At 40.5% G+C, this 26,180-nt stretch overlaps 2 protein-coding genes across 12 annotated transcripts in view; one reads left to right on the top strand and one right to left on the bottom strand.

Moving 5' to 3' along the window:
• LOC138757088 (zinc finger and BTB domain-containing protein 7C) overlaps positions 1–26,180 on the top strand; it is a 259,055-nt gene that overhangs the window by 52,155 nt on the left and 180,720 nt on the right. For 8 of the 10 annotated variants that reach the window (XM_069923845.1, XM_069923842.1, XM_069923840.1 and 5 more), the window contains one exon: positions 11,816–11,953. The exons of the other annotated variants lie outside the window; for them this stretch is intronic. The gene's annotated coding sequence lies outside the window, so the exon portion shown is untranslated. The remainder of the gene's footprint in view (positions 1–11,815; positions 11,954–26,180) is intronic. 10 annotated transcript variants of the gene reach the window in all.
• Positions 1,361–26,180, bottom strand: part of LOC138757089 (uncharacterized) — a 30,489-nt gene continuing 5,669 nt past the window's right edge. Inside the window, exons 1-3 of one of the 2 annotated variants that reach the window (XM_069923852.1) lie at positions 25,907–26,060; positions 8,944–9,080; positions 1,361–8,440 (exon numbers count right to left, since the gene is read on the bottom strand). In XM_069923852.1, the coding sequence (XP_069779953.1) occupies positions 2,470–3,552 (1,083 nt within the window). In that variant the 5' untranslated portion in view covers positions 3,553–8,440; positions 8,944–9,080; positions 25,907–26,060 and the 3' untranslated portion in view covers positions 1,361–2,469. Of the gene's footprint in view, positions 8,441–8,943; positions 9,081–25,906; positions 26,061–26,180 lie in introns of those variants that run through there. The other variant, XM_069923853.1, reaches the window with a different exon arrangement.

The raw sequence follows: 26,180 nt of genomic DNA, 5'->3' as shown, positions 1-26,180 counted from the left end.
GGAATACAACAACAGCCACAAGTGATAAAAATTGATACAGAAATGAACAAACCCAGCAAAAGTTGTCCTAACAATGTGCTCCATCTCCCAAACACTCCCTGTAATCAGGATAAAACAGGATTGGAGACTCCAGACTGGGCTTTTAATTCTTTCGCCAATGCCCTAAGTTTCGTTAACCCCTTAGTGAGTGATCCATCTGGCCCTGTGTTATTAGAGATAGAAGTGCAGCATAGATCTCCAAACATAGCACGCACTCCACCTTTCTCTGCCAGGACCATATCAATCGCTATCCTATTCTGAAGTGTCATAAGGGAAGTTTCTGACAGTTGTTGATGTATTGCCTCAACAACGTCCCTGGTCAAATTTGCAAGGCGCTGGACATTATAGTGAATAAGGTTGATCCTATTAACATTCTTATTTACAGTGATGGGAAATATTGCACTAAAAACAGGAAAGCTTTCAAACCCAGCTGCAATCTCATCGGCTAACTTAAATTCGTCCGGAATATTCCGGGCTTGGCCAATGGCATCAATCCATACCCCATCAGGGTTCCTTCCTCCCGGCCCCAAGAGTCCAACACTCCTCCTTTTTCTCCACAGCCAACTCTCTGTGTGGCGCAATTCTAGGGAATCCTCGTCTCCCTCCTGCCTTTTGACAATCAGCACTGGCGCATTAAGGGTTACTAGAGCACACCGACCATCCCAGTTAGCGGGGAGCCAGTTGTACAGCACTCTTCCTCCACAAAACTCATCTGTGTAGTCATTCAATCTGCTACAAGTCTCCTTAGTTTCAGATTCATTTTTTTTGTTATGGGACCTCAAAATCATCCCCTGTATATGTTCATGATAACCAGTAACCTGTTTGGCTGCCCTGTCAGGCACCCATGTGGCGTTTTCCCTGCTAATAGTAGGTCGTCTACATACTGAATCAGTGTAACATCTTCCGGGAGCTTTAATTTCATTAGGATTTCGCTAAGGGCCTGATTGAACAGTCCTGGACTGTCCTTATAACCCTGAGGTAATCTAGTGTATGTGTACCGATGTGCTTGGTAAGTGAAAGTGAACCAGTCTTGGCATTCCTCAGCTAATTTCAAGCAGAAGAATGCGTTTGCCAGATCAATGACAGTATAGTATTCGTGCTCCGGACTCAGAGCCCTAAGTGCTACATATGGGTCTGGGACTGGTCTCCCGATAGTCTTGGTAGCCAAGTTAATCTCCCGGAGGTCGTGTACCATCCTCCAGTCTTTTCTACCCGGTTTGGGAACAGGCATGATGGGCGTGTTCCACATACTGTCAGGTGCCGCCCTTAAAACCCCTGACTCCATTAACCCTTCTATCGTTCCTTTAATACCCTCCTCCTGACTGGGCGACAAGCGGTATTGTTTTCTCCATATTGGTTTCTGCCCGGGGTTGGCCAATTCTAGAAATACCTCTCCTTTTATTACTCCCACATCATAGGGCCCCGTTGTCCATATATGTGGACTCAGATTAGAAAGATATTTGTCTGAGTCTCTGTGATCAATATTTTCTCCTTCTATGGCTCGGTCTCTTTCTACTTTCTCATTCACTACCTGGTCCCATGCTTCAATATTCAGTCTGACAAATTTTCCTCCCTCCGGGGTGGAATATCCCGGGATTTCTGTCTGCCTGTATTCACACCCTATCGCTTCCTTTACCATCGGACCCAGCTGTCGAGCGTGATGATCTTTGGCAATACCCAAGGTCACATGAGGCACACTTTCCACTCCTAAGCAGAACCACTCCATTGTTCTTCTGTCATGACAACCATAGCAGCTATTCCCTCCTTACCTACAAAGATAAATGGACAATGTATCGTTTCTGTCTTCCCTTCTTTTAGAGAGTCCCACCTCTCCTCATATTCCTGGTCCGGGTGGATGGTGTAGTTTAATGTAACATGCATAGGATCTAGTGGATAATGGTAATCCCCATACCGAGGAATACTGGCCCTCCACTCAAAAAACTGTTTAATCAGCCCTGGGCCTGGTTCATCATACAGTAGCCGACTCCAGAAAATACTAACCTCCACAGAGTCTTCTGAAGCGTTAGATGGGGTCATTACTATAAACTGTCCTCCCCTTCTTATTGTATCCCCTGGGTATGTTAACCGAAGGCCCTTCTCAGAACATTGTATGGTTATTCCTAGTTTGGTAAGAATGTCCCTTGCTAATAAATTAATGGGGCAACTTGGCACAACCAGGACAGGCGTTTTAACCCTTTGTCGTCCAAATGTCATGTCGATGTTATCTGTATAGGGCTGTGTTTCCCTTATCCCGGAGAATCCTATTGTAGATAATGTTTTGCCCGAAAATGTGCTCCCTGGGGGTTTTTTAATCACTGTCGTAACTGCTGCCCCTGTGTCAACCATAAATTCAATTTTTTCTCCATTTACCGTCCCCCAAATTTTTGGTGGCTCCCAGGGAGGCGTGATTTTTGATTCTCCTGGGCACCTTCAATAATCAAATTCAGCACCTTCCTCAATATAGTCATTACACTGAGGTGCCTGGACTTGTTGATCACTCTGCCACCCCCCGATTCTCTGGGGCCCATCAATGTGTCCACCCCTACCCCTTGCTTGTCCTCTTAAGTTTCCTCCTCTTCCCCGATAGCCTCTAATAGAGGGTAATCTTTTTCCCCTTGCTCTCCCAGCCTCCGGACAGTTCCGCTGGTAGTGTCCAGGATTTTGGCAGTACCAGCATACTGCATGTTCCCCTCTATACATTGTACCTAGCTGTCTTTCCCAACCATTTCTTACTTGGGGTCCCGGATTTATCACTGGCCCCATGACCTGTGGGACTATCTGTTGGGCCGCTAATTTAACCCCTATATGTTCTATGGCTCTCACCAATTTATCGGTTGTTTTGTCCACCTCCTTCTGGGACGCACTTTCTGACTTAGCATGCTCTGATTGACGATGTCGTTTGATTGCATGTGTCAGGTATCTTTTCCACAAATCCTCTGACATTGTCTCTAATCCCACAATGTCCCTTAATTTTGCTTGAACCGTAGCAGGTAGTCCGTTTATTATCCCATTACGAAAGTGAGCCCTTCCTAAGGGGCTGTGGTCGGGTCTTTCTCCAGTCCCTGTTTCCCATAAGTCCCATGCTCGAGTGAAATACTCGTGTGCAGTCTCTCCTTCCTTTAGTTGAAGGGTTACCAAGGCATCCAAACTATAGGGTGTAGGAAATGTTTCTCTAAGTGCTTCCCAAAATTTATTCCGAAGTGGGTTAAATTCTATTTCATCCCCCAATTTACTGCTTACAATTTTCTCTATTTGCTTCAGGGCCCCTTCTGCCTTTAATTTTATCATGATAGTTCTGACATCTGCGAGTGCTAATTGTTCTTGGCAGGTTTCTCGCTCAAAACAAGAAATCCATGGACTAGCCCCATTACTCAACGGAGGTAGTTTTTTCATTAAACTCTCTAAGTCCATTCGTGACCAGGGTACATATTTTTGAGTTCCCCGTCCCGTGATCAGTAATGGGCATTGATATCTCAATTTTGGGGATTTCTGCTCCTTCTTTACTCTTGGCATGCATTTATTTATCCCACCTTGTTCTGACTCTTCTTCGTCACTGTCACTGTCCCTATCAGCTTCCAATGTCTCAGGGTCAAAGGTATATTAGTCACGTTCATCTCTAAGATAATCTTTTCAGCCATAGTTTAGTTGTTTCACATCTTTCTCTTTTGTTCTAACTATGTCCAGGTAGGCATGTCTATTTTTCTCCCTCCCGAGTCTTTTCCTTCTACTTTCCTCCCATGGTGGATCGTATCTCGTTTCCTCATCTGTACTACACTTTTCGTCCTTTACTCCTATTACCATTCCTTCAGCTTTAATTTCTCCTGACAGTGTTGTAGTTATCTTTTCCACTTCCTTCAATACACCTACCATTAATTCTTTTTGATCCTCACTGATCTGCCCCAGCACATTAATATCTCTGTTTAAGTTTTTAATGTTATCCTGAACCTTTTTCATGTTCCATTTCTGTATCTCTAACTCCTTTTCTATTTTCTTGGACTCCAGAGGGGTCTCTACATCTATTACTCCCCCTTCTATTTTTATTAAAGGGGCCTGTACCTCGTCTGATGTGTCCCTATTCCCGAGGTTCTTGTCACACCCCAGTGTCTCAATATCTGGATATAAGGGACGTGACTCCAGGATCCCATCTGGGGTGCCAGGGGCACCTTGTGACTCCACATATGCATAGGGCGGGGGTCTACAAGCTATTTCTACAGGGGCCATAATAGGTGGGTTATCAGGGAGACCAAATTCTTCAAATAGAGCTAGGACATCGCGGTACTGCATCTCCTTGTCTCTCACCCTCTTTTTTGCTGACTCGCGATTAAAGATTTTCCTTTCTATGTCCCGTTTGTATAATAGTATAAGACTCACTTATAAATGATTTATTGTCAGAGTACATACATGACATCACATACATCCAGAGACTATGAGAGAGAGAGAGAGAGAGAGAGAGAGAGAGAGAGAGCATAGCGAGAGAAAGAGATAGAGAGGCAGATACACAGAGCACAAGAGATAGAGAGAGAAAATGCCTTACACTGGCCCCACTGGGAGAAAAGTCTTCAGATTAACACTTTCGTTTCAAAGGTTTTAAAAGGTTCTCATCCTGTGATCACTGGTCTGGATCAGATTGGGTCTCCCACCACTGGGAACTATCACTCCTTCCTTCCCTCCCACCTCGAGTGAGCTACACGTCAGCCCACAATGTCTGCCCTGATCCCGCAATGGTGGGGGTGCGGGAAAGAGGGAGGGAGAGAGGATAAAACAGGATCCCATTTGATGCGGAGCTGGAATTGTGGGCACAAAATTAAAACCAAATTGTATTTCTCTGCCCTGCCCAACCTGGGGATTTCAGGGCAGCACCGCCACAGATTGGGATTGGGAGGGGGAGTGGGTGAGAGAGGAGGGGGGGGGGAGAAGAGAGAGAGGGGGAGAGAAGAGAGAGGGGGGGAGAGAAGAGAGAGGGGGGAGGGTGAAAAGAGGGAGGGAGAGAGCAAACCCGGACACTTCGTGGCTGGAAACTGGAAACAGGCACTTTTCCTTTCCCTTCTGTGTTTTGTTTCTTCCAGCTTATCTAAGCCTCTACGTTTTAAAATTTTTTTTCCCTCACCTGTCAGGAACATCTCAGTGCCCCCGGGTAACCAACCCCTCTTCCTCCAGCGGTCTACACATTTTCGGAGCATTTTTTGTTTTTCCAATGCCGCATTACTGGTATTTCGCTCCTCTAATTCCTGATTAATTTCCTTAATAACTTGGTCAAAAATCTTAGCAGGCAACTGTACAGCCATAGCTGCGGGACCGCTTTCTAATGCCTGTTTTAATTTAGGTTCTTGTCCGTTTAGGGGATCTATGTCAACGAAAATTGCTTTTAAAAATGTCTCCTTGCAAGCTGGATGACTAATATCTTTTAAAGGAACAGTCTAAGTCTTGTCCTCCAATTGACTTCAGACTGTCCTGTATACTCTGATTGCTCGTTTTCCACTCTCTGTTTTCCCAAAGGGGTCTGAAAGTTAAATTACAACTAGAAAACCAAATATTTGGGCTATACTTTTGTCCTGTTTCCCTGTACCAATCTATGAATTTACGTAACTTTATCTCCTTGGTGATGTTGGGAATACCCTCATTTAACTTATCAAAAGTATTTCGAATAAACTGGGTGTCTCTTAGGAGTTTGTCAACTTTTTCATTAATATCTCCTACCTGATCCGGACACAGCTGTCGCAGCCTTCTGTCGTCGTTCTTGTTCACCAGGCAGGCGTCCCTGAGTACTTTTTTTGTTGTCTCAAGGTCTCTAGTGTCTGCTGTGGTATTCCACCACGGCGAATTGGGGAAATAAATTCTTAACTTCTCAAGTGTACAGACATTATCATACCTACCGGACATTTATAAGTCAGTCTCTCAGATACAATTGAGGCCAATAAGCCTGAACCTTTGTTTTCTTTCAAAGCCCAACCTTCACGTGGGAGATTTCTCCTCTTAATAACCAGTTTAGGGCAGAAAACTTAGGTCCTCAATTGTTTATAGACCACCTTCTCACTCTATTGGACTTTGCAACGACACAATAAAGACTTTTAAACTCTAGTAGTTTCTTGCGAAGCACTTAATAAATGTCATTCAAACACCTTAAGGACTTTTATCTTGTCTGTAATCACTTACGTGTTACAATCCTGGCATGCGACCTTCAATTGTGGTCGTCTAATTTGTCCGATCTCCAGTTCTTACTGACAATCATAAAGATTTAAAAAAAAAAGAGAATTTTGTTAAAACAGGCTTCTCTGGACCTTTTTATCAGCCGGCTGAGATGATTGTCAGAAAAAACAGAAACCGTCGTCCAGTGTTCACTCACCCATCACGTCGGGGTCACCAAATTGTTAGGTCTGCTTTGTTCATGAATGAGTGAGACAAACACCAGGCTGAGTCGAAATCAGGGTTCTTTGTTCTTTATTACCGGATTGTAACACTTGCGACTAACAAAGTTAGTCGGAGAATGCATTCTGCCGTTATCAGCAAAATGGTGATTTTTTATACCCTTGGATACATGCTTAGAACATCATCATATCATTACTTGTCCAATGACTAAAACTGTTGCTATCCTTTCCCTGCTAGCTTCCTGCCTCTCAATCCATCAATGTCTCTCTTATCTTGTAAGTACAAGGATGCATTTACATCTTGTTACAGCCCTGTACATTCCCATCTCATGATGTTTTACCTAACAGGAGTACAAGGACACCTCCCCTTCTTGTTACTGCCCTGTACAGGGTAACTCCCTACACATTCCCATCTCATGATGTTTTACCTTACACTATCCATATCCAATTCATACCTTTTGTCTGTGCTCCTCCCCCTAGCTTTCTCTACTTTTCCACAGCCTTTTAGTTCAGGCCTTGAAGAAGGGTTCAGACCCAAAATGGCCGTTATATATCTTTACTTCCTATGGACACAGTGAGGCTTGCTGAGTTCCTTCAGCACCTCTGTATTTTTACTCCATTGTGAACCAACAATGATCACATCTGCAGCAAATGTTGACTGCTCAGAATAGTTTGACTTGGGATTAATGAGCTAGAGCTAGCACTTCACTTGGCTGCGACACCTTAGGGACGGGCAAACGTGCTCCAATAGGCAGATACAACCCTTAAAATTAATTCAAATTTAATTTATGCTTAGGAACAAAAGTGTTTCTGCAAAAGGCATCTGGAGAGGTTCAGAGGGTAGTTCTGGAGGAGCCTCAGTCCTTCTATTTTGACAAGGATGAGGACTGCAAGGAGACTACAAACAGTTCATGGTACATCAGTAAGTTATGAGAGAACAGCGGCACAGGATAGTACAGGGATGAATGAAAATCAAAGCATTGCCAGAAGGGTCAGAAAATGTCAACACATGACTGGCAAAAATTAAATATATAGTAAAAGAACTATAAGCTCTATATGAATGTGTACAGCATTTCTAATAAGATTGAATTTGACTTAACAGATATTTTGGAAATGTGGTTGCAAATGACCAGGACTGGGAACACAGTATTATAGCTTACTTAGTCCATGTTTCAAAAGAATAGGGCAAGGGAAATGAGGTGGAATATCATTGTTCATTAGGGGAAGATATCAGCGTGGCAATGAATAGTGATATTAATGCAGAGAATGCAATCTGTTTGGGTAGAAATATAGAAGAGCAAGGAAAGAAAAGGAGATGAAAATAGTCTTTCGGCCTCACAATAGGACGGATGGGGAAATATCAAAGGTATACAAGAAAAATATGCAATTATGGATGATGTTAATCTGCACATTAATTTGACAAATCAAACTAGTAAGGGTACCATGGAAAAAGAATTTGTGGAGTGCATGAGGGATTGTTTATTAATGTAATGCCCAACAGAAGCTACCAGGGATAAGTTATTTTAGATGATCCCATGTAAGAGATATTGAAGTTCTAAGAGATCACTAGGAAATGGTGAGGGAATTCAGTATACAGTTAGAGGTGAAGATCTCAAGCCAAAAACCAAATACAGTATATGAAAGCAAAAGTAGCTAAGGTTAGTGTTGGACCCCCGGAAAGTGAAATTACATTTGTCTTTATGGTAAGGACATTGCAAATTTCCTAAGGAAAGCAGGTGGAAATTTCAAATAGCATGGAAGAATTTGTAACAATCCTTATCATAAGGTACAATATATTGACAAACTAATGGGACTAATGCAGGCAAATTGCCAGAACCAGATTGCCTGTATCCAAGGGTTTTAAAGGAAGTAGTTACAGAAATAGTAGAGCCATTAGTTTATCACAGTACACTAAATTCCATGATTCGAAAGTTGTGCATGTGCTGCCCTTGATTAAGAAGGGAAAGAGACAAAAATGATGAAATGAATCAAGTTTCATATCTGTTGAATACCTGTTATTGGGAAGATGCTGACATCTACAATAAAAGAAGAAGCAGCCTGTCAGTTAGAGACCAAATTGCGTGAATGCTTTGTTAAACATCAATGCTTTGTTTGTAGTTCAAACTTGAGTTTCCTATGGCCAACCATTTTACTCACCCAACCATCCCTACAATGACATTTGTTCTTTTCCTCATCCATTGTCAAGGTGAGGCTAAACGTAAACTTGAGGAACAACACATCATATTTCTCTTCTGGACCACCTTAAACCTAATGGCATGAACATTGATTTTTCAAGCAACAACCCCCTCCCACCCCACTGCTACCTATTCCACTGTTTCCATCTCTTTTTTACCTACTCCTACATTTCCTTCCCCCTTCCTTATAGTTTTCCCCTTACCTGTCTGTCTATCCTCCACACCTTCTGTAGCCCTATCACATCCTCCAGCTTCTTCCGCCCCCCCCCATGCATAATTTAGCCTTTTCATCTTAGTCTTGGTAAAGGCTCCCGACCTGAAATATAGAATGTGCATTTCTATACCTGAATGCTGTCAAACCCGCTGAATTCCTCCAGGAATCCTTTGTTGCTCAGGATTCCAGTGTCTGCAGCTTTTCAGATTTCAGATTTGTTGTCAGAGTACATACATGACTTCACATATAATCCTGAGGTTCTTTTTCCTGTGAGCAAGGCAGAATTTGCACTTTTTAGTACTGGAGAAAAAAAACTGCACACAGTGTACACATGTAAACAATTAAAGAAATTTAAACAAACTGCAATACAGAGAGGGGAAAAAAAATCAATAAAGTGCAAATCTAAGAGTTCCTAAATGAGTCCCTGATGAGTGGATTGTTGAGTCTGATGGTGGAGGGGTAGCAGCTGTTCCCAAACTTGGTGGTGTGATTATGGTTTAGGTATAATCTGATTCTGGGTTGAGTGTGACATCAGAAACCATGGCAAACTTCTACAGATGTGTGGTGGAAAGTGTGCTGACTGGCAGTGTCCTGGCCTAGTATGGGGACAAGTATAAAGCCTTGCAAAAGGTAGTGGACACAGCCCAAGACATCACAGGCAAAACTCTCCCCATCATTGAGAATATCTATGGGGAATGCTGGCATCGGAGAGCAGCAACAATCATCAAGGATCCACACCACCCAGCACATGTTCTGTTCTAGCTGTTACCATCAGGAAAGAGGTACAGGTGCCACAAGACTAACACCACCAGGTTTAGGAACAGTTGTTACCCCTCCATCAGACTGCTCAACAATAAACTCGATCAGGGATTCATTTAAGGTTCCCGGCCTGAAACATACAATGTGCATTTCTACACATGAATGCTGTCAAACCCGCTGAATTCCTCCAGGAATCCTTTGTTGCTCAGGATTCCAGCTTCTACAGCTTTTCAGATTTCAGATTTGTTGTCAGAGTACATACATGACATCACATATGACCCTGTATTGCACACTCAATTTGTTTACATTTCTTTATTTGTTTACATGTATACATTGTGTGCAGTTTATTTTTGCACTACCAATAAGTGGTAATTCTGCCTCCCCCACAGGAAAAATAATCTCAGGGTTGTATGTGATAACATATATATACTCAGACAATAAATCTGAATCTAAGAATCTGATTCTTGTGGCACCTGTACCTCTTCCCTGACGATAGCAGCAAGGACAGAGTGTGTGCTGGGTGGTGCGGATCCTTGATGATTGCTGCTGCTCTCCAATGGCAGTGTTCCCTATAGATGTTCTTGATGGCAGGGAGGTTTTTGCCTGTGATGCCCTGGGCTGGGCTTTATGCTCAGGGTATTAACATAAAACTTCATGTATAAGACAAGAGCTCAAATTATTGGGGAAAATATTGTCAATTTGGATTGAAGAATTGTTAACACACAGAAGAACAAAGGGATAATTTTCATACCAACAAAATTTATTGATTGAGTATCCTATCAACTTTTGGCTATGAATTATTACTGATTTGGAGGTCAGGGCGGGGTATTCAGTATATCACTTCATTGAAAACATAAAAATAGGTGGGTGGACATGCTGTGATGAAGGTGTTTGGATTCATTAACAGGATATAGAAAGGTTGAGTGAGTGGGTGAAAACTTGGCAAATTAATGCAAAAATTGTGAGGTCATACACTTCAGTAGGGAGGAATCAAAATGCAGACTATCTAAATTGAGAGAGACTGAAAATGTGTGAAGTGCAAAGAGATTAATGTATTTTGTGCATAGAACATTCTTCTTTCTTTGGCTTGGCTTCGCGGACGAAGATTTATGGAGGGGTATGTCCACGTCTGCTGCAGGCTCGTTGGTGACTGACAAGTCCGATGCGGGACAGGCAGGCACGGTTGCAGCGGTTGCAAGGGAAAATTGGTTGGTTGGGGTTGGGTGTTGGGTTTTTCCACCTTTGTCTTTTGTCAGTGAGGTGGGCTCTGCAGTCTTCTTCAAAGGAGGTTGCTGCCCGCCGAACTGTGAGGCGCCAAGATGCACGGTTGGAGGCGAGATCAGCCCACTGGCAGTGGTCAATGCGGCAGGCACCAAGAGATTTCTTTAAGAAGTCCTTGTACCTCTTCTTTGGTGCACCTCTGTCTCGGTGGCCAGTGGAGAGCTCGCCATAGAACACGATCTTGGGAAGGCGATGGTCCTCCATTCTAGAGACGTGACCAACCCAGCGCAGTTGGGTCTTCAGCAGCGTGGATTCGATGCTTGCGGACTCTGCCAGCTCGAGTACTTCAATGTTGGTGATGAAGTCATTTCAATGAATGTTGAGGATGGAGCGGAGACAGCGCTGATGGAAGCGTTCTAGGAGTCGTAGGTGATGCCGGTAGAGGACCCATGATTCGGAGCTGAACAGGAGCATGGGTATGACAACGGCTCTGTACACGCTGATCTTTGTGTGTTTCTTCAGGTGGTTGTTTTTCCAGACTCTTTTGTGTAGAACATAATAAGTTAGTAATTAATGACACATTGGCTTTTATTGCTAGGAAATTAGAATTTAAAAATAAAATATGATTACAATTATGCAGGGCTTGGTGCAGCCACACTGAGGAAACACTATATTGCTTTGGTCTTAATTAAAAATATCCTCTTACTTAAGAAATTGTTTACTGGTATGAGAGGATTTTCCTGTTACAAATGGCCAAAAAGGTTAGAGCTGAATTCTTTAGAGCTTATAAGGATGAGGGATGATCTATTTGAAACATAAAGAATCTTAGCAAGCAAGAGTAGATGGTTCCAGTAGAGGGAGATTCTCAAACAAAAGAACATAGTTACAAGATAGATATGGGACTATGCAACAAAAGGATTGGCACAGGCTAGAAGGGCCAAAGGGGCCTGTTTCTGTGTTGTAATGTTCTATGGTTCTATGGCGTCATTAAAACTGAGGAGTTTCGGTATTTCTTTTTTCAGGGATGGTGAAACATAAATTTTCTGTCCCAGAAGAGACAATATTAAAAGAGGAAGTAGATGAACTGCAAAGGTTTGAAAATTGAAGACTAATATGGAACAAGTACAGAGGAGGCAGATCTGCCATGAAAATACTGAATGGTAGGGCCAACTTGATGGGCCAGATGATCTACTCCAACTTCTCTTTTTTTGTGTTCACACTTTGTTATTTTGAGAGTAAATAAAAACACTTTGTCAGAGCAATAAATGTTAAACATTCAACTACAGTAAAACTTTGCATGTTGCACTTCTGAGAATACTTTTTGGGGATGCTTTAGAAGAGAAATGCTTCCAAAATTGAGGAGACAAGCATCAAGACACCCAGAAATGTGTGCAAAATTATTCAGTTTTTAACAAAGAAGAAGGATTAAAGAGTGAGGGATAAAAGCAATAGCAGAAACCAGGGAGTGGTGGGAAGAGAACTGGAAGAAATAAACTTGCAGTGGAAGAGAAAGATGACATGATGATAATGAGAGTTCATTGTTATTATTTAAGTACAATTCTTACTTGCTGCAGTCACACAGGATGTACTATCTTCAAAAGTTTAAATTCAATTAGCAAAGTATTGTCAAGAGAGTAAAAGAGGCAATATAAAAAAAAAGATAAATTAGTATTTACAGTTAATGGAAGAAATAAGCGATGTTCAAATTGTGGAGATATCTTCTGGTGGTCCTGGAATAGTTTATTGTAAGAGGAGGTTCAGGAGTCTCTTAGTTGTTGGGGAAAAAACTGTTCTTGAACCAGAATGGGCTCAACTTCAAGCTTTTGTACTTTCTGTCTGAAGGTCACAGTGAGAGAAGATTTAAACCAGTGTGCTGAAGATGGTTTATGATGTTGGCTGCCTTCTATGTGGCCACATAGTCCTGATCTGAACCTAGACTTGACTCTGTTGATTGAAAAATGGGGTTCAGTTCATATTCAGCTACTGGCTGCTGGCAGTATCATCTGGTTTTATACCTTTGTCCAAATCCAAATCCAGCCCAATGTTTCTCTTTTTTTTTGTTTTCTTGAAATTGACTCATTTGGCTTAGTCACCAACACCTGAAACAGGTAGAGGGTAAAGGCTGAGTAAGCCAAGTCTGGGCCCAGACTTGCTCACTGTTTCCTTCAATTTCTCATCTAATGTATGAGGTTAGTCAGACCAATCTATTTGATTTCAGATTTATTGCCAGAGTACATAATGACATTGTATACAACCCTGAGATACTTTTAATTGCAGGGGAGGCAGAATTACCACTTATTGGTAGTGAAAAAATAAACTGCACACAATATACACATGTAAACATATAAAGAAATTATAAACAAACTGTGCAACAAAGAGAGGAGATATAATACTTTGAGAATTGAAGCACTAAATGAAGTTCCAGTGAGAGAAAGGCATAAATCTGATGATAATTTCAAATTATATCACACAACACACATGCACACACACACACACACACACACACACACACACACACACACACACACACACACACACACACACACACACACACGCACACACACACACACACACACACACACACACACACACACACACACACACACAGACTGTGAAGAAGGTTATCTGAAGATATAACAGGACAGAAATCAAGTGGACAGTCAGCAGGGAGGTAGTAGATGGAAATTAATCTAGATAAATGTGAGATAATTTACTTTGGAAAGTCAAATTTTGCTCGGACATATCGAGTTAATGGCAGAGACCATGGGAGCATTGATGTACAGAGGGACCTTGGGGTGCAAACCCATAGCTAGCTGAATATGACAATTTAATTGCTCCTCCCCTGCCACACCCCCATCACCATTTTGTTTGGGAACCTGTCTACATTTTGCTCAAACCTTAATGATGGCCTTAAGCTCAAAATGTTGGTTATATTACTTTCTCTTTGCTCTATAAAAGTACACTGTATGACCTGCTGAGTTTCTCTAGCATTGTGTTTTTACCTTTTACAATATTATGATTGTACTTCTTGTCTTCAAGCAAGCCATTTAAGAAAAGCAACAATGACTTAGTTGAGATTTATTTCCATAGTGCCTGTCAAATCAAGTCTCGACAAATGGAGAAAGTGTGCAGACCTAGCACTAAGATTCTGAAAAAAATTGCCAGAAAGGATCTTTCTTAGAAAAAGAAGCTACATATTGTAACTGAGCTTTGACTAAATTTATTTGAGTCTTTCAGTTTCTATATGTATTGCTTTTCTTGCATTACATTGGTGACCAAAGAAATGTTAAAGTATATCATTACATATGTGCATCACTTTGTATGTCTTTAGCATTTGGAAGTGTCATGTATCATTTTGATATAAAGTGATAATCTGGTACCTTTGGGACTTTGTGCTGGACTGCCTGATTTTCCAGAATACCCCAATGGACTTTAAAGTTTTTTTTAGATGTAACACAGTAGTATCTTTTCTTCAGTAAACCATGTCAGTTTTATAGGGGGGTGTGGGAAAGCAGCCCCAGTGACTTTAAAGGAATGTAGGAAACATCACCCAGTAAGACCAAAATTGGAATTTTTGAACAATTAGATAGTAAATTATTATCAAAGTTTTACTGCAATTTGATTTCAAGGCTTGGACTTGAAGAAAAATCTATTATATTTCCTTTCTAGATTGTTAATCAGTTGGCTCCTAAAATGTTCATGTGGGGATCTTGAATTTGAACTTGATGCTGGCCCAATTTTTCCATTAACTCGCATTCAAAAGGTCTCCAGATATGGGGTGCACACATGAAGCAAGGATTTAAAATTAGTGCCAGTTTGAGTACCTTGTGTTACTACTCTGTTTCAGGAACAGTGGAGTTCAGGATTGAATATATTGGATTTATAGCACATTTCTGGTGTTAGGAAGTAGCACACGAAGGGTCATACCAACACACAACCAGAATTCTTTCAATTAGAGAGAGTTGTGTTATGAGCCCAGAGGACCCCAAACCCAGCAGCAATATATATTCACCAAGACAAATGGTTACTTAAACGAAAGTTGCTTTTAATTATCTTTAAACATGAAAACAGAATCACACTTTAACTTATCACTATTGACTTAACTAACTTAACTTAACCTCCTTCTAATTCTAAGTGCATGTGTATGTAATGTGTGTGTAAATTCAGAAAAGTTATTTGATTCACAGTCCAATCTCACTTCTCATTCCTCCAAGTTTACTCGTTCCATATTCTCATCAAAAATTCACCCTTGAAGTAATATCCACAAGCCATTTCTTTAATCTCCTGTTCACTTACTGCTTTGTCCTTTAAGTCAACAAGATCTGTATCTGTATTCTGTTCCTTGACAAAGAATAATCCTTACTCTCACAATTATCCTGCTCTTTCAAAACTATTTCAGAAGCACTGGGCAAGTCTCTATCAACTAGATCTTCTTCAGCTTTCACCATTTTCTTAGTCATAGACCTTATTAGAGCACATGCAAGATATATCTCAAAATCCTATAAAAGTACACTGATGGCTGATGGCTGATGGCTGATGGCTGTGTTGAAAAAGATAAAGGTGGATAATGTGGTTCCACTGTTTAAGAAAGGTTCCAAATGTAAACCTGGGAATTATAGGCCCGTGAGTCTGACGTCTGTGGTGGGCAAGTTGATGGAAAGTGTTCTGAGGGATGGTATTTACAAATATTTGGAGGTCCAGGGATTGATAGGGAGTAATCAGCATGGTTTTGTCAGGGGTAGATCATGCTTGACAAACCTGATTGAGTTTTTCGAGGGGGTTACAAAAAAGGTTGACGAAGGGAAAGCTGTGGATGTTGTCTATTTAGACTTCAGAAAAGCTTTTGACAAAGTTTCCCTCAGGAGGTTAGGAAAAAAGGTGGAGGCATTAGGTATAAATGAGGAGGTAGTGAAATGGATTCAGCAATGGTTGGATGGGAGGTGTCAGAGAGTAGTGGTAGAAAATTGTTTGTCCAATTGGAGGCCGGTGACTAATGGAGTTTCTCAGGGATCGGACCTCGGTCCACTATTGTTTGTTATATATATTAACGATCTGGAAGTAGGGGTGGAGAATTGGATAAGCAAGTTTGCGAATGATACAAAGATTGGTGGTGTTGTGGACAGTGAGGAAGATTACCGTAAATTAAAAGGTGATTTAGGAAGGCTGGAGGTGTGGGCTGAGAAATGGCTGATGGAATTTAATACAGATAAGTGTGAGGTGTTACATTTTGGAAAGGCAAATCTAAATAGGTCATATGCATTAAATGGTAGGCTATTGAGATGTGCAGAGCAACAAAGTGATTTAGGAGTGATGGTAAATAGTACCCTCAAGGCTGATACTCAGGTAGATAGTGTGGTGAAGAAGGCATTTGGAATGTTGGCCTTCATAAATCGGAGTATTGAATTCAAGAGTAGGGAGGTTATGATGAAATTGTAGAAGGCATTGGTGAGGCCAAATTTGGAGTATTGTGTACAGTTTTGATCACCTAATTATAGGAAAGATATAAACAAAATAGAGAGAGTGCAGAGAAGGTTCACGAGAATGTTGACAGGATTTCAAGGTTTGAGTTAAACAGGGAAAGGTTGTGCAGACTGGGGCTTTTTTCTCTGGAGCGTAGAAGATTGAGAGGGGACTTGATAGAGGTGTTTAAGATTTTAAAAGGGACAGACAGAGTAAACGTGGATAGGCTTTTTCAATTAAGAGTGGGGGAGATTCAAACTAGAGGGCATGGTTTAAGATTGAAGGGGGAAAATTATAAGGGGAACATGAGGGGAAATTTCTTTAGTCAAAGGGTGGTAGGGATATGGAATGAGCTTCCGACAGACGTGGTCGAGGCGGGATCATTGGTTACATTTAAGGAAAGACTGGATAGTTACATGGATAGGAGAGGACTGGAGGGGTATGGACGGGGTGCTGGTCAGTGGGACTAGGAGGGTGGGGATTTGTTACGACATGGACTAGTAGGGCCGAACTGGCCTGTTCTGTGCTGTAAGTGGTTATATGGTTATATGGTAATCCTCTTCAACCTCAGCCTTTCAAATCTGATCCAACTTTATTCTCTGCCAAATCATTCCCTAATAAAAACGAGACACCCTTTATGGGTAACTTTGAAATTCTTCTTTCTTCTTTGGCTTGACTTTGTGGACGAAGATTTATGGAGGGGTAATGTCCACGTCAACTGCAGGCTCGTTTGTGGCTGACAAGTCCGACGCGGGACAGGCAGACACGGTTGCAGCGGTTGCAAGGGAAAATTGGTTGGTTGGGGTTGGGTGTTGGGTTTTTCCTCCTTTGTCTTTTGTCAGTGAGGTGGGCTCTGCGGTCTTCTTCAAAGGAGGTTGCTGCCCACTGAACTGTGAGGCGCCAAGATGCACGGTTTGAGGCAATATCAGCCCACTGGCGGTGGTCAATGTGGCAGGCACAAAGAGATTTCTCTAAGAAGTCCTTGTACCTCTTCTTTGGTGCACCTCTGTCACGGTGGCCAGTGGAGAGCTCGCCATATAACACGATCTTGGGAAGGCGATGGTCCTTCATTCTGGAGACGTGACCTACCCAGCGCAGTTGGATCTTCTGCAGCGTGGATTCGATGCTGTCGGCCTCTGCCATCTCGAGTACTTCGATGTTAAGGATGAAGTCGCTCCAATGAATGTTGAGGATGGAGCGGAGACAACGCTGGTGGAAGCGTTCTAGGAGCCGTAGGTGATGCCTGTAGAGGACCCGTGATTCGGAGCCAAACAGGAGTGTGGGTATGACGGCTCTGTATACGCTAATCTTTGTGAGGTTTTTCAGTTGGTTGTTTTTCCAGACTCTTTTGTGTAGTCTTCCAAAGGCGCTATTTGCCTTGGCGAGTCTGTTGTCTATCTCGTTGTCGATCCTTGCATCCGATGAAATGCTCCTACTACAAAAGGTCCTTTAACTAATTCTGAATTTCACACAATGTTATGAAGAATTATTGACTCCATCTCACCTCCAACACCTTTAATCAAAGTTGTCTACCTTGTGTCAGTCTCCTGATCAAGAGTTAAAAATTTTTCCAACAACAGTGACTGAGCAACACCAGTATCTCTAAGAATTTTAACTTGAACCTATGATTCTCCCTCCTTTACTAAAACCAAGCCCTCTGACACAAAAGGTTTGAAATCATCCATGACACCCTTACCAGGTTTGGAACATCTGCTCTCCTTAAATTCAACTGTCTGTATAAAATGCTTCTGGTAAAACCATTTTTACTTGTCTATTTTTCAATACTAGACAATTTGCAATAAAATGATGAGGTTTCTTATAAAAATGACATACAAATCCAGAATTGTTCTTTCCCATCTTACCTTCATCTTTTTTCTTAACATTCTCCCTAGACTTAATTTCAGGCTTACTAATCTGCTCCACATTAACCTTCTGAACAGGCTTACTAATCTGCTCCACATTAACCTTCTGAACAGGCTTACTAATCTGCTCCACATTAACCTTCTGAACAGGCTTACTAATCTGCTCCACATTAACTCTCTGAAATTTTTTACTATTCTGAAATGCATTTTTTGTGAATTAGGGCAAATTCATCTGCTAATCTAGCTGTTTTCCGCAACGTCCCCACATCTCTCTCATCCAGGTATAATCTAATCTCATTTGGAACACACCTTTTAATTTTCTCAATTAATATCAATTCTCTCAATGTGTCAAAATCATTATTTATTCCTTTTGAGGTGCACCAACAGTCAAAACATACAGATTTTCCAGAGCAAAATCCATATAAGATTGATTTCATGTTTTCACCAAACTCCTAAATTTTTGTCTATATGCTTCTGGAACAAACTCATAAGCTTTCAATACTGCTTGTTTAACAGTATCATAATTTACCACTTGCTCTGTAGTCAAACTAGAGGATGCAATTTGTGCTTTTCCTTTCAATACACTTTGGAGCATAAGAGGCCATTTTTCTTTTGGCCATCTTGAGTTCTCAGTAACCTTTTCAAAAAGTTGAAAATATGTATCTATGTCTCCCTCATCAAAAGGAGGAACTAGATTTACCTCTCTGCTAGCCAAAAACCTCTCCCCAGGAGTTCCAGCCTCAATTCTCTTATTTCCCACCATCTCAATTTTTAACTTCTCTAATTGAAACCGTCTGTCCTTTCTCATATTTCCTCCATTTTTCAGTTTCCCCTGTTTCATATATCCTCTGTTTTTTAGCCTCCAACAATCTACATTTCTCTTTTTCCTTTTCCACCCTCTGTTTTTCTCTTTCTTCTTCCACCCTCAATTTCTCCAATTCCAATTGCAACTCAGAAGATCTATCCTCTGGAAAATCATCAAAGTCTTTCTCAACAAGTTTTCCCTCACCTATAAAATATTTTACTATAATCCTCTGTATTTGTATTTTCCTCATTCAATGCTTGACTTTAATTAGCTTTAATGCCTTAGAAATAACCATCAGTTCCTCTTTTCTCTTGCTCTGCAGCTTTGCAGGTGATGGTTGTGACAAAAATGAATCAACATCCATTGCTGCTGTTTTTCCACACAAGGTTGAAATTAGCTTGGTAGTTTGATAAAAAAAACCTAATTAACTAATAAATTACAAAAACTCCAATTTTCAATCCAAAAGGACGAATCCCCCCCATAAAGTGTTACGAGCCCAGAAGACCCCAAAACCCAGCAGCAATAGATATTCACCAAGACAAATGTTTACTTAAACAAAAGTTGCTTTTAATTATCTTTAAACATGAAAACAGAATCACACTTTAACTTATCACTATTGACTTAACTAACCTAACTTAAACCCCCTTCTAATTCTAAGCGCACGTGTATGTAATGTGTGTGTAAGTTCAGAAAAGTTATTTGATTCACAGTCCAATCTCACTTCTCATTCCTCCAAGTTTACTGGTTGCAGGCAATTCTTATACCGTGTACAGAATTTAACATTTATAAAGTTCACCAGGCTTTGGTTCTTGAAAGGTAAATGGTTACCACACAGGAAGGTTCTTCTCGGTTTTCACAGAGAGATTTGTTGTTCCAGGACACCAATAACTGCTTTTTAATCAGCCACTTCAATGTCTTCCTGACTAAACTTGCCCCCTCAGGATTCTCCAGATGATATCCTCTTTCTTTCATGTCACCACAGAGTGCCTTTTTGTTTCTCCTATTTCAAGTGAAACATTAGACATCCAGTCCTCTCTTCTTGCATCAACCACAAAGGCTTTGACCAGGCTGAATTAAGCACTCACAATCCATCTTCCAAAGTGGGGTTTCCACACGCTTTCCAGCTTGTCCTGTTCCAGTCCCAGTTGCTGCTGCTGACTGTAAAACTGTAGAACTGATCTCTGTCTCTGTTTCTGTCTCTCTCTCTCTCTCTCTCTCTGAGAGAAAACCTGTTTCACTCTCTCTGCTTGCAAAACCAGGTATAAGTTCCCCTCCAGACAATCTGCAGCTCCAACATGCCCTTTCATCTGTTGCCTTTTTGTAAACAACAATCCATTAGTGAAACCTCTTGGGCACTATCAAAAGTTTTGCAAAGGCTGTTGGCCCAGATATGTCTAGCATGAGCAGAGCTCCAGTATTTTAAATAAAAGCTATTTTAAACTGTTTGTATGTGATCTATACTAAAATTCCTTCCCCAATTTATCTCCCCAAAACATATCTATATTCTGTCACAGTTGGCAAAAAAAAAGTAAGATGCAATGATAGGAAGTGATTACATACTGTACAGGAACCTGCATAAATTTTTGTGACATGTGAACTCATAGCAGGAAATCCTTTATGAATGCCTGCATCTTAGAAGTCCTGCATTCTGCCAAATGCCCATTCCAGGTCTGATTTCTTTCAGATTTCAGATTTATTGTCAGAGTACATGCATGACCTAACATACAACCCAGAAATTCCTTTTTCCACAGCAGAATTACCACTAATTGGCAGTTCAAAAAATAAACTGTACACAGAATAAACATTTAAACAAATAAAAGAACTGTAAACAGAGAACAAATGGAAACAATCTGACTGTGCAATACAGAGAGAACAAAAGAAAATCAATAAAGTGCACAAGTAAGAATCCTCAAATGAGTCTCTGATTGAGTTTGTTGTTGAGGAGTCTGATGGTGGAGGGGTAGAAGCTGTTCCTGAACCTCTTATATTTATCTTCCCAATTTAAGTGGAAAAAGCTTACTCGCATCCATTCTGTTTATACCTCTCATAATCTTGTAAACCCTTATCAAATCTCCCCTCATTCTTCTTTTCTCCAAGGAATAAAGTTCTAACCTGTTAAATCTTTCCCTGTAGCATAACTTCTGAAGGTCTGGCAACATCCTAGTAAATTTTCTCTGAACTCTTTCAATCTTATTGATATCTTTCCTGTAGATATCTTTCCTCACCAACATCTTAAATAACTTCAACATAACATCCCAACTCCTATACTCAATACTTTGATTTATAAAGGATAAGATGCCAAAATCTTTTTTTTACAACCCTGTCCACCTGCAATGCCACCTTCAGGGAACAATGTATCTATATTTCCAGATCGCTTTGCTCCTCAGCACTCCTCAGTGCCCTACTGTATATGCCCTATCTTGGTTTGCCCTTTGTTACAAGATCAAACCAGCAAGCACAAAGAAGGCATATCACACAGGGGTGAAGATGAACAATTTCTTTATTAACAAAAGAATTCGCCTTCAAACTTTAATTCAAAACCCACCTTTTATAACAATGCCCACTGGTTACTATGCAAATTTCTATAACAGTGTAAAACTAATAAATTCCCCAGCCGAAATATAACATACATAATCAAAGTCTAAGCTACACTTCCAACCAGCCCACAGAAAAAACTTAGACACAAAAGACACAAGACTCACAAAACTTCGACTTCAACTGAATCAAAGATCATAAACAAAATTCAGTTTGTTTGGTAAACTGAAGTCAAAAAATCTTTGAGAGAAAGAGAGAGCACAAAATTCGAAGTTGTCTTGTGTTGCTTGCAGAGAGAGGAACAAACTGGCTTGGTCCGGATCCTTCTGGCTGCCTTCGGAATGTCCATCCTTGTTGAAATCCCAACATTCTAAACTGTCTTCCAGACCATGGCTCATGCTCTGGGCCTTCTTCCACTCCACAGCACCACCCAGTGGTGGTTTATCATCCAAGTCCAGAAATTTTTAGATCATTTTCTACACATGCTCAGTCTGTCTCCCACTCTCTCAGCAGCCCACCTTCATCTTGGCTCTCTAAGGCAAACTGTCACTTTTTAACATAAAGCCACACAACACATAGGCCAATACACAACATAGAACTCCGTAACACCTCTCCTGCTAAAAAAAAATTGGTCCACAAGAATTTTTTTTAACAATTAATGGAAGTATTATATAAATAAATTAAAATGAACACTCCATTTTTTTACAATAAGTATGTAATTAGATTCATATCTACCCAGATTAACATCTTGACAAACAATCTGCTATTACATTATCTATCCCCTTTATGTGTGTAATAATAAAATCATACTCTTGTAAAAGTAAGCTCTAATTCAATAACCGTCTGTTCTAATTTTTAAATATAGACAGAAAAACTCATGGATTATGATCAGTATATATTAATGGATTTTGAGCAGTACAACTATACACATCAAAATGTTGCAATGATAAAAGAAGCTCCTTCTCAATGGTTGAATAATTTCGTTGATGGTCATTAAACTTTTTCGAGAAGTACAAAATAGGATGTTCTACTCCATCACCATCCTTCTTCTGTAACAATAAAGCACCAACCGTTTTGTCATTGGTGTCCACGGCTAAAAAGAATGGCTTTTCAAAGTTAGGGGACAAAAGTACAGGCTGATGGCATAAAATGGACTTTAGTTTCAGAAACCCTTCCTGGGATGCATCTGACCAGATAAACATTTCTTTCTTTCCAAGTAGTTTTGTTAATGGGAGTGCAATTTCTGCAAAGCTTTTACAAAATCTACGATAGTAGCCAATCATACCTAGAAATCTCTGAAGAGCTTTTTATTACTGGGGATAGGGAACATAGTGATAGCCAATACTTTTGATCCAACCAGTGCCACCTGTCCCTGTCCTACCACATAACCTAGATAAATTATAGTGGCATGTCCAAACCATTGTGCAATTCACTGTGAGGTGTGCTTCGACTAGTCTCTGAAATAACTGCTCTGATTCAAGCATGTGTTCTTCCCGTGTATCCGTACTAATTACTAAGTCATCGATATAGGGTCCTGTGTGCTTTAAACCCTGAATTACTGCATTAATCATTCTCTGAAATGTGCCAGATGCATTTTTCATCCTGAAAGGCATAGCATTATACTTATACAATCCTGAAGGTGTTTCAAATGCAGAAATCTTCTGCCTTTCTCTGTCAAAGGAATACACCAGTATCCTTTTAAGAGATCAATTTTTGTAAGAAACTTAGCCTTCCCCACCTTATCTATGCAATCATCTATTCTGGGAATAGGGAACACATCAGTCTTTGTCACCATGTTTACCTTTCGATAATCTGTACAAAGCCTAATTGAGCCATCTGGCTTAGGCACCAGAACACAGGGTGAACTCCAACTTGAACTTGATTTTCAGATGATGTCATTTTTGAGCATATAATTCACCTCTTGATCCAACAATCTGCTCTTTTCCTGATTAACTCGGTAAGGATGCTGTTTAATAGGCTTAGCATCACTGACCTCCACATCATGACAAGCCACAGTTGTTCTTCTTGGAACATCTGGGAATATATCCTTAAATTTTATAAGTAATGTCTTCATTTCTTCCCTTTCTGATTTAGTCAAATACATTAATTTGGTGTCTAAGTTTTGCAAAACTATAGAATTTTACTTCCTGGGGCTTATCACTTTCTGTGCACCATGACCTTCCATGAAACTTATGTCCTCCTTACTTTCCTCTATGACTAGCACTTTGGTTGGAATCCTAGTCTGACCCTCAGTCATTTTCTCAGAGTAAGGTTTAAGGGTTAAGCATGTTCATGTGACAGACCTGTGTCTCTCTTCGACGATCAGGCATCTCAGTGACATAGGTGACCTGGTTAATTTTTGATCTCACCTTATATGGTCCTGAAAACTGAGCTCTCAAAGGGTTTGACTGCATTGGAAACAAAACCAATACTTTAGTGCCAGGTTTAATGTCTCTAATTTTTGCTTTTTGATCATACCAAATTTTCATTTTTCCCTGAGGAGTTTTTAAATTTTTCCTTGCCATCTCGTAAGCCTGATGTAATCTGTTTTTAAATTTGAAAACATAATCCAACAGATTTGATTGTATATCATTATGTATCCACTGTTCCTTCAACAATAGTAATGGACCCCTGATTTCATGACCAAACACCAACTCAAATGGACTCCTGAGTTGCCTCTCTAACAGCAAACAATAACAAATGGATTCCTTCATCCCAATCCTTATTATTTTCCATGCAATAAACCCTCATCATATTTTTCACAGTTAAATGGAACCTTTCCAAGGCCCCTTGATGTTCAGGATGATAGGCAGACGACACAATTTGATGGGCTCCCAATTCATACGCCACCTGTTGAAGTATTCCAGACATAAAATTATTCCCTTGGTCCAATTGAATTTTGATTGGTAGGCCAAACAATGTGAAAAATTTTAGCATAGCCTTCATAATAGTCTTTGCTTTAATGTTTCTCAGGATCCTTAGGTTTGTCCTCAATGCTTGCCTCCACTACAGGATCATCACAGACTTTCTCTACCTCTACCTTTTTTCTTGACATGGCTCTAGTAATGGCACACACAGGGTAGATTTCCAAATCCTTTTCGGACTCATAAACCAAAGGGTTACTTGTGAGTTTCACCGCAGGTATGACTTTACCCTCTGCTAAATCATTCCCTAACAAAAGAGAAACACCATCCTCCGACAGACTTGATCTTATCCCTATCGTAACCGGGCCATTAACTAAGTCTGATCTCATCACTATTCTATGCAAAGCTATAGGCTCTGCTTCACCACCAATGCCTTTAATTAAATTCATGTCTCCAGTATCGGTCTCCTCACCAGAATTCAAAATGGGCTGCTCCAGTATCCCGCAGAATTTTAACTGGCACTTGATTGGATCCTTCTTTAACCGAAATGAAACCTTCAGTCATGAATGGTTAAAAAATATCCCTAACCTTCTCACTCTGAACATAGGTAGTTGGTACCATCCCTTTCTCTTTCTTCCTTTTCAGCACAGGACAATTTGTTATTATGTGCCCTGGCTTCTTACAGTAGTGGCAAATAACACTCAAAAATTTTTCCTTCACCCATTTCTCTTACTTTCTTCCTTTAACATCACTTCTAGATTTTCTTTCTACTCTACTTGGATTATCAGCTGTATTCCTTTCATGCTTCCCATTCAGCTTTCTTTTCTGCCTCTCTTTTTTCCTCTCTTTCTTCCCTTTCTGCCTGCCTTACTGCTTCCTGTTTGGCTTTCCTTTCTGTCTCTCTTTTTTCCTCTAACTCGAGTTTTCTCAAAGCCAACTTTACTTCTTCTGAAGTTTTCTCCTTTGCAGCTTCTTCAAATACCCCCTTTCCTACTTAGTGCTTAACAAACTTTCAGGCAATTTTCTTTTTTTTTTCCCAGTTCTTACTGTAAGAAGTTTTAACTTGCCAACTATAACCATCAGTTCTGTCTTTTCAGCCATTTTTAAATTAACCACTGAAGGGTTAGCCATGAACGAGTCAATATTCATAGTTGCTGGTTTTTCTGCTGGTGATTTATACACTAACCGTTTATTTTTACTTTCAAGCTGGAGATTAATTCAAACTCAGACGGCTGATAACTAAGCGCAAGTCAATCGCCCCTAAAGCTTCCAAATTGGTTTGATCCTGGACAATGTCCCCAAATTATGTTACAAGATCAAACCAGCAACCAAAAAGAAGGCATATTACACAGGGGTAAATATGAACAATTTCTTTATTAATAAAAAAATTCACCTTCAAACTTTAATTCAAAATCCCCCCCTTTTATAACAATGCCCACTGGTTACTATGCAAATTTCTATAACAGTCTAAAACTAATAAATTCCCCAGCCTAAATATATCATGCATAATCAAAGTTTAAGCTACACTTCCAACCAGGCCACAGAAAATCTTAGACACAAAACAAACATAAAACATACAAGACTCACAAAACTTTGATCTCAACTGAAGCAAGGATCATAAACAAAATTTAGTTTGTTTGGTAAATGGAAGCAAAAAGATCTTTGAGAGAGAGAGCACAAAATTCAAAGTTGTCTTGTGTTTCTTGCAGAGAGAGGAACAACTGGCTTGGTCCGGATCATTGTTGGCTGCCTTCAGAATGTTCATCCTTTTTCAAATCCCAACATTCTAAACTGTCCTCCAGACCATGACTCATGCTCTGGGTCTTCTTCCTCTCCACAGCACCCCTAGTGGTGGTTTATT

This window comes from Narcine bancroftii, chromosome 3 (assembly GCF_036971445.1).
Source record: "Narcine bancroftii isolate sNarBan1 chromosome 3, sNarBan1.hap1, whole genome shotgun sequence".
Taxonomy (NCBI): domain Eukaryota; kingdom Metazoa; phylum Chordata; class Chondrichthyes; order Torpediniformes; family Narcinidae; genus Narcine; species Narcine bancroftii.
The sequence above is the reverse complement of the archived record's forward strand: the minus strand, read 5'-3'. Positions and strand labels throughout refer to the sequence as shown.